Source organism: Cryptosporidium hominis (genome assembly GCF_000006425.1).
Source record: "Cryptosporidium hominis TU502 chromosome 1 CHRO011043, whole genome shotgun sequence".
NCBI lineage: Eukaryota > Apicomplexa > Conoidasida > Eucoccidiorida > Cryptosporidiidae > Cryptosporidium > Cryptosporidium hominis.
The window spans coordinates 475-9870 of record NW_667192.1 but is presented as its reverse complement, the minus strand read 5'-3'; the positions used below and the strand labels follow the sequence as shown (position 1 = coordinate 9870).

At 31.2% G+C, this 9396-nt stretch overlaps 3 protein-coding genes across 3 annotated transcripts; 2 read left to right on the top strand and 1 right to left on the bottom strand.

Annotated features, from left to right (window-relative positions):
- Positions 1-25: 25 nt before the first annotated feature.
- Chro.10120 (NAD(P) transhydrogenase beta subunit) lies at positions 26-2671 on the top strand. The annotated part of the gene is made up of 1 exon (XM_661063.1): positions 26-2671. The coding sequence occupies one exon, from the start codon at positions 26-28 to the stop codon at positions 2669-2671; it is 2646 nt and encodes an 881-aa protein (XP_666155.1).
- Positions 2672-3448: 777 nt separating this feature from the next.
- Positions 3449-5305, top strand: Chro.10119 (RNase L inhibitor-like protein). The annotated part of the gene is made up of 1 exon (XM_661062.1): positions 3449-5305. The coding sequence occupies one exon, from the start codon at positions 3449-3451 to the stop codon at positions 5303-5305; it is 1857 nt and encodes a 618-aa protein (XP_666154.1).
- A 1162-nt stretch (positions 5306-6467) lies between these two features.
- On the bottom strand, positions 6468-8924 carry Chro.10118 (hypothetical protein). The annotated part of the gene is made up of 1 exon (XM_661061.1): positions 6468-8924. The coding sequence occupies one exon, from the start codon at positions 8922-8924 to the stop codon at positions 6468-6470; it is 2457 nt and encodes an 818-aa protein (XP_666153.1).
- Between the last annotated feature and the right edge of the window lie 472 nt (positions 8925-9396).

Genomic DNA, 9396 nt, shown 5'->3' with positions numbered 1-9396 from the left:
GATTATAAGTATTGGAGGAGCTGACATGCCAGTAATAATAAGTATGTTAAATAGCTACAGTGGTTGGTCTACGGCTATTACAGGATTTCTTTTGGACAATAGTCTCTTAATTATAAGTGGAGCTTTAATTGGTTCAAGCGGTGCAATACTTTCATATATAATGTGTAAAGGAATGAATAGAGACTTTATTTCAGTTCTTCTTGGAGGATTTGACCAGGAAGAGACAGAAAAGGTGGTAGGAGATACAAAATGTTATACTACAAGTTCAAAAGAAACTGCTGAGATATTAGCTGAATCATCAAAGATACTTATAGTACCAGGATATGGTATGGCAGTAAGTAAATGTCAAGATATAATTTCTGATATAATTAAAGAATTAGAGTCTAGAAGTACAATAGTAGAAATTGGAATTCATCCAGTGGCTGGAAGAATGCCAGGCCATATGAATGTTTTACTTGCTGAATCAGGAGTACCAAGCAGAATTGTTAAAGAGATGGATGCTGTGAATAATTGCATGCAGGAGTATGATTTGGTATTAGTGGTAGGAGCTAATGATATAGTTAATCCTGCAGCTTTGGACTCTCAAAGTAAGATTTCAGGAATGCCAGTAATAAATGTTTGGAAAGCAAAACAAGTCGTAGTTTCAAAGAGATCCTTAGCGTATGGATATGCATGTATTGAAAATGAACTCTTTACTTGTGAAAGAACCAGAATGTTACTTGGTGATTCAAGAGAAACTCTTCAACAAGTATATAAGATATTAAAAGGATGTGCAGGATTCGTTCCAAGGCAATATATAGATTCAAGGGTAACAGAAGAGATAGAAGAAGTTGAAGATACTGATGAGGTTACGACAGCTTTACTTTCTTCAAAACAAAGAAAATCATCCAAGACTTCAGGAAATGTTAGTTCTAGAAACAAGAAAGCCGGTGGAGCAGAAACAGAGATAGAGAAAGTATCTATTAGTGTTAACAAAGGTTCAAAAAAAATTGCTCTTTTACCAATAGTTTCAGAACAAGATAAAACTTTATTATTCCCGATACCTCCTTCTAAAGTGTATAAGTTTAGAGAAAAGGGATATGAAGTAGCAATTTCCAGAGATGTTTTAACTTCACCATTCCAGTCCAAATATTTCTCAGAGGAGATATATATGAGAAGTGGAGCTCTTGTATATAAAAATATTGAGGAGTTAATCAAGGAATGTGATGTAGTAATCAAAATGGCTAGACCAAGTGAGAAGGAAGCAAAGTGCATGAAACAAAGACAGATTTTAATTTGTAACATGCATATAAGTCAGTACCAAGATAAGGAGAATAGCCAAGATCAACTACTAGCAAGCTTAACAAAGAATGGAGTAACTGTAATAGCTTTGGATGAAGTTCCAAGAACTTCTCGTGCTCAAACTATGGATATTAGAACTACAACAAGCACAATTTCCGGATATAGAGCAGTAGTTGAGGCTTTTAATTATCTTCCAAGAATTAGTAAATCAATTTCCAGTGCAGCGGGTAATGTTGAAGAGTCAACAGTATTAGTCATAGGAGCAGGTGTTGCTGGTCTACAGGCTATTGCTACAGCAAAAAGTATGGGAACAAAAGTGTTTGCAATGGATTCACGATCTACTTCAAAAGAAGAAGCAGAAAGCTGTGGAGCAAGGTTTATCCAGGTCCCAAGTGAGGGAGAATCTCTCAGAAAGGAGGAAATATTGAAAAAGCAGAGAGATTTAATTGAAAAGTATTTGTGTATCTCAGATATTGTAATCACATCAGCATGTAAACCTGGTGAGGAATGCCCAATTTTGATTACAAAAGAAGCTGTAAGAAAGATGAAGAGTGGATCAGTTATTGTAGATCTTTGCTCAGAATTTGGAGGTAACTGTGAATTAACCCAGAAAGACAGAACATTCTCTGATGTTCAATCAGGAACAACAATTATTGGAAAATGCAACTATGTATTTTCAATGCCATTACAAAGCAGTGAATTGTTTTCTGGGAACTTATTATCTTTAATTAGTGAATTAGGGCCAACATCTGATAGATTTAAATGCGATTTGAACAATGAAATCATTTCAAAAATGTGTGTTGCTCATGAAAATAAGATGCTTTGGAGACCTTTTACTGAACAAAATCAAGAGAAGCACGAAAACCAAGAAATGTTAGAAAAGAAGAGTCTTCTTGAAAATATTTCAAAGCAATCAACTCTTATCTCTATCAAGGATGAAGATACAACCGCAAGTAAAACTTCTGTTTTTTGCTCAAAAACTGAAATTGATGGGTATTTACAAAAAGTCATGAAAGAATTTAAAAACTTTGATAAGCAATTGAATGGAGGAGTAAACTTTTATGCTGGAGTAATGCTCGCTACTCTTTTCTTCACAGTATTAGGACTCACAATGACTACAATTCAGATCCAAAATATCTTTTCCTTTATCATTTCAACCATGTTGGGATATTACTGTGTATGGGATGTGGATCCTAAACTACATACACCTTTAATGTCAGTAACTAATGCTCTTTCTGGAGTAATCATCATTGGTAGTATGATGCAATATGGGAACCAAACTGTAACATATACTACCTTAATGTCCATGTTCTCTACATTTTTGGCCTCTATCAATACTTTTGGTGGTTTCTACGTCACAAACAAAATGCTTACTCTTTTTACATCCTAAACAATTTATTTTCAACTTTATAGCATTCTCAAATCATCCCAAACTCAATATATTAAAATAATAACAGTAATTTCATATTCAGAGTAACTATTCAAGAACTGCGAGTAATCAGACTAAGCTCGAGATTCCCGCCAAATCCACATTCAACCTTTGTGCATGCATTGATTTTTTTTAAATCAAAGTATTAGGCGGGCTCTCAGAAGGAACCAGAGCAAGGATATTTTGTGCTTAAATAGCTCCTTTCTCTCGTTAACTTTAAAAATAGTCTCTGCTTTCTGTTATAACTACTTCCAGCTACAGTTCTTACCTTTTTTTAATTGGCCCTATTTTGTTTTGTACAATTCTTTCAGAGAGTGAAATTCCCAAAGAAACTCAAGAAAAAGATTTTAAAGAGAAATTTTTGGAAATATTTATGCTTTTCCTCGCATTTATATTCCAAAATGCCCACAAATTTTTAATAAAAAGGATTAATTTATTTATTTATAAAGAAAATGTCAGAACTTCAAGAGTTCCCGCCTAAAATATGTTGGAATTTGGCAGGGTAATTAAATATATTTATTATGTATAATATTAAATAAAATAAAAATTTAATAATAAATAGCAATTTGATTGAAATTGATTAAATAATTATTTAATTCAAGCATTTAATATTATACATGATACATAAATTAAATACTTTGATTGTCAACTCTTAAAAATCAAAGTACTGATAAATCAATATAAGGAAGAAAATAGGGCTAAAATAGCTGAAAATATATATTTATTTATAAAGGAAGAATGCCACCAAAAAAGAGTACAAAGAGTGGCGGAGGGGACGAAAATGAAAGTCGTTTGAGAATAGCTATTGTGGAAGCGGATAGATGTAAGCCTAAGAATTGTCGACAAGAATGTAAATCATTCTGTCCAGTGGTAAGAACAGGAAAGCTTTGTGTAGAGGTGGATTCTTCAAGTAAAATTGCCTCCATTTCAGAACCTCTCTGTATTGGATGTGGTATTTGTGTTAAGAAATGTCCATATTCTGCAATTACAATTATTAATTTGCCAAAGAATATGAGTAAAGATACAACACATAGATACGGTAAGAATAGCTTTAAATTACATAGATTACCGGTACCTCGTCCAGGACAAGTTTTAGGATTAGTTGGTACCAATGGTATAGGAAAGAGTACAGCTTTGCAAATATTGAGTGGAAAGCTTCGTCCAAATCTTGGTGATTACACAAAGGAGTTAGAATGGAAAGAAGTAATAGCTTATTTTAGAGGAAGTGAATTGCAAACATACTTTAACAAGATGCAGAATGGAGAGCTTAAGACGGTAATTAAACCACAATACGTTGATCATATTCCAAAAAGAGTTAAAGGTAGAGTTGGTGATATTATTAATGCCAAAGATGAGAAGTCTATTGCAGAAACCCTAATAGATCAACTTGAACTAAGACATTTACTAGATAGACAAGTTGGTGAATTAAGCGGTGGAGAACTACAGAGATTTGCTTTATGTGTAAGTACTTCAGTTGCTAGTATGGTTTACATGTACGATGAGCCAAGTAGCTATTTGGATATTAAGCAGAGAATTAATGCTGCTAAAGTTATTAGAAATGTACTTAATCATGAAAACTATGTAATAGTAGTTGAGCATGATCTCTCAGTATTAGACTATTTATCAGATCTGGTTTGTTGTTTATGGGGAAGTCCTGGAGTATATGGAGTGGTAACTACTCCTTTTAGTGTTAGAGAAGGTATTAATATATTTTTGGATGGTTTTGTTCCTACTGAAAATATGAGATTTAGAGAAGAAGGACTGAATTTCAAGATTGTAGATCAAGATGAAATTGCAATGCAAAGATCTAATTTTGTAAAGTATCCAGGATTCACAAAAACTATGGGATCTTTCAAGCTTTCAGCTGAAGCTGGAGATTTTGGAAATTCTGAGATTATTGTTATGCTTGGACAAAATGGATGTGGGAAAACTACCTTTATTAAGATTTTAGCAGGAGTAAGCAAGCCTGATGATTCTGATGTAATTGACAAAGATCATTACCAAATGCCAGAATTTAATGTATCATACAAACCACAAACTATATCACCAAAATTTGAAGGTAGTGTTCGAGATTTATTCTTAATGAAGATTAGAGACTCATTTATGGATGTTCAATTCACCTCAGAAGTTGTAAAGCCATTCAATATTGAGAGAATTTCTGACCAACAAGTAAAGCTCCTTTCTGGTGGTGAACTTCAAAGAGTTGCTTTAATCCTTGCCCTTGGTAAGAAAGCAGATATATATCTTATTGATGAGCCATCGGCCTACTTAGACTCTGAGCAAAGAATTACAGCCTCTAAAATCATTAAAAGATTTATTCTCCACTCACAAAAAACTGCATTCGTTGTTGAGCATGACTTTATTATGGCTACATATCTTGCTGACCGTGTTATATTATTTACCGGTACCCCTGGTGTTGATTGCCTTGCTCATAGACCTGAGAATTTAGTTACTGGTATGAATAAATTCCTTAAAATCCTTGAAATCTCTTTCAGAAGAGACCCTATGAACTTTAGACCTAGAATTAACAAACTTGATTCTGTCAAAGATAAAGAACAAAAAATGTCTGGAAATTATTTCCTCCTTGAGGAATAAATAGCAAGGGGAAAAAAAAAAAAGAAAAAACCTCACAAATCCTTAATACAAACAAGCCAAGAAACATTCTTAACTTGATTCTTTCGCTTCCTTTATAATAATTATATAATTTTAACACGTCATTCTTTTTTTTTACAAACTTTTTTTATATATTGTTAAACAATAATATAATCATTTTAGGTCATACAAAAGTAAAATTATTCACATAAACTCAAAAAAGTCTAAGAGAATCAATTTTAAACAAGTGTGACTTTGCCGCCTTGAATACACGAACATTTTCCCTATTCACCTATTTATTGTATAAATTCCTTAAACATACCTCTTCTCTACCACTACCTTAGTTCCTTCATACCACCCCTCATTTCTCATTCATTTACTCCTCTCTTATTTGTTTCCTTTCTTTTCTGATCATTTCTTGAAAAATTTACCTTCATTTACTCTGAATCCACTCGTTCTCTCTCTCTTAAATTTACATCTACTTATTCACTATCACTTCGTCTTGACTATAACTCTAATCATTTTATTTTCTATAAACGAATCACTTACCATCCCAGATTTCCCGCCAAAACACAGTGCATGTGTAAAAGTGCATGCACTAACATGCGCCAAATAAAAATGTCATCTTAGTCAATTTCTATATACCTGCACCACGTATATTTTAATATGGGATTGCTTTCAAACTTTAAATTATTAAAATATTATTATTCCAACTCACTTTTTTTCTTGCCAAATAAAGAAAAGGTATATTATAAGGAAATTTATTAAATAAATTTGTTTATTATTTATTTTTTCTTTCACTTTTGTTTTTGAATAAATAAATAAATTAATGTTATATAGGAAAGAAATAAGTTTCATTTGTATGGTTATTTGGTAATAATATAGTTATTTGTTTTTATTATATTAATAATAATAACAATATTCATTTATATCTTCTATAATAGAACTGATTTTCTTTAAAATATTCTTCTATGATATTATACACACTCACTTACCAAAATCATTATATGCTTTATTTATTCATAAAATAATAAATTATAATATGATTACTTTACCATAGTACAACTATTACTAATCCTATAAATATGCTTTTTTTAATGACATTTTCATTACCTTTGAATCTTTTGTAATAATAAAGTAATTATATTATCTTTTATATCAATTATTAAATAGAACATATGACCATATCAGAATGACTCTTTAATAATGTTGAGTTCCTCCAATCACTCAATATATCTTTCATATTTAAATAAGGTGTTGTAATCATCCAATTTGGCATTTGCTTATCTTCACTTGTTTCAAAGAATCCAAATATCTCTGATACTCCAGTACTTAAACGAATATTTTGATCATTATATAATCCATATGATGTTTTTAATGAATTTGGTATATTTTCATCACAATTTAATAGAGTATTCCCAATATTTATATTATTGAAAGTACCATTACCAATACTTGAAACTCCACAGCTATTTCCGTAAGTTGATAATGAATATGGTATTTGGCAATGGTTTCGGCTTTGAGAAGTACAATGATTATTTTGCTGCTGAATAAAATGATTATTTGCTGTATTATTATTAGTATTAATACCATTACTAATTCTACTAGTGCTTGCTCCATCATTTTGACCAATAGAATAATTATTCAAACTGTCAGACATAAACTGTTTCTGAAGCTCAAAATGAATATGCTGACTTTTATTTGACTTACCTTGATGTACCAATGCCACACCATCTGTTGGAATTGATGGATTAAACAAACCACATACAAATCCACGAGGATTATTTTCATCATAAATCGTACTCAATATACTTCCCGGTGGAGTCATTCCCAAACCCATTGATGATGTTATTCCCATTCTTCCTACTTGTTTTAAACAGCTTGTACAATTGCAATTAGATCCATGAACAACCCTCGTTCCTGCAACGTTATTATTTCTCATACCAATGCAACTGTTTCTCATGGTTGTAGTAGTACTGCTACTGTAACTTATATTACCACAAATGCTGTTGTTGCTATTAATACTACTACTACTACTGCTACTACTAATACTACTATTACTACTATTACTATTATTACTACTAATAATATTACTGTTATTATTATTTAAATCAACATTACAGCCACTGCTGCTATAATTAATTTGATTATTATCACTTATAAAAGTGCTTATATTTGTATTTTGAGCAATGGTACTATTGCCAGCACCATTATTAGAAATTGTTGAACTAAAGTTCCCGCCATACATGTAAGGATTAAATTCTTTGGTGCCCACAATTTGGTGCATGCAATTTGTCAACGGTAAAGTTTCCCCAACTGGCGCCAATCCTACATCAGGTAAAAATTCTCCACATGACTCAGAAGAATTTTGAAGATTAGGTAATACAAGAATATTTTGGTCGGCAAAATTTTTAAGAGGAATATACTGTTTATTGTTAACTCCTCCATAGCAAATCGACCCAGTCATCTTATATGATTCAAGTGTATTAGAATAGTTTGTGTGTGTATTTTGTAATTCTTTGGAGTCATATAATATGTTTTGAGAAACGCAACCATTATTATTATTATTGTTATTCTGGAGAATACACCCATTATTTCTTAAATGCGTTTGTTTTTGCAAATAACATGAAAAGAATCCTTTTAATATTTTTTCTTTGGAAATTCCATTACTTTCAAAAGCTTGAGCAATTAAGTCATTTGAAATCATTTGAGAATTGGCATTATAATCATTTGATTCATTTTGTGTACTATTATTATTAACAACTGCATTATTTGCGCCATTACTATTAGTAGCTATTCCAATCGAATTATTATTATTATTAAAACCTATTCCCAAATTTGTTTCTTGTTTTGAATCCGCCAAAGTTTTGTTAGTATCTTCTTCAATATTAGCTTCTGATTTTGGCTTAAATAAGACAATAAAAGGCTTAACCCTATTCCAATCTAACTCTATTTGGCAAAATGGGCAATGAGCCTTAACATTATATCTCTGCTGAATCATTAATGCAAGTCTGACACAATCATAGCATGCAATATGTTGACATACTTGAAATCTAGCCCTGGTTGATCTTGGTTTATATTGACAACAAACATGACAATAAATTACTCTTGACCTCTTTTTTTTTGAATCGTTATTATTATTAGATTGTATCCCACTATTGCAATTATTTAACCCTGATAATTGTGGCTTGTCTTTGAGTTCATTGGAAATACTCGGATTATTGGATAAACTATTTCCTGCACTCGAGTTATTAACTCCACTCCCATTTAATCCTTCATTTTGTTTCGTTAAACTCACATTTTGAGAACGACTTAAATTTGTACTTGATACTTGCTGAAATAACCCCAACGACGATTTATTATTTTCATTTTCTTCCATATGGTACTTCATCTTTGTAGTAGTGGAAGGAGAAATCCCCATCGACTTTGAAGAATTATTGTTTAATGGCTTAAAACGATTATCATCTTGATTCACTACATTATTAACTAGACAATAATTATTATTTGTAGTCGTAGTGTTGGACAAGATATTTGCTATTGTATTTTTCTTCCCATTTAAATAGTGATAACTATTTATCTTATTTTGAGATGATAACCCACGTTTATGTCCTTGTAAATTCATTCTATTATAATATTTTTCAGATTTAAAAAAATGTATTCAACCTTTTTTTCTCTATTAGAATGTTTCAAAATATTTTATTATTGTTATCACTTTGACTAACCAACAGGACGCGTTTTATCACTTAAATTGAGCTGAATTACTTCCTTTTTATTTTTCAAAGCTCCATTCACATTCACCGTTGATCTAATACTTTTGCAATGCTTTGATTCCGATCTTTACTTTTAGATATCTTGTATATTCCTCTATTTTCACAATTATTGTTTCGACCTCTAATTACTGTATAACGAACATCATAACCAGATAATGCAGTATGCTCAATTAAGGGCATCTTCAGTCAATAACTGAAGACAAAGCGTGTGTGTATGAAGACAAGTACATAATTAATGCAAAAAATATACCTTATACAGCCTCTGAAAAAAGTATATTACTTGTTAAATTAATTAAAAAAAATATTTTATCCATGGTTAATTTT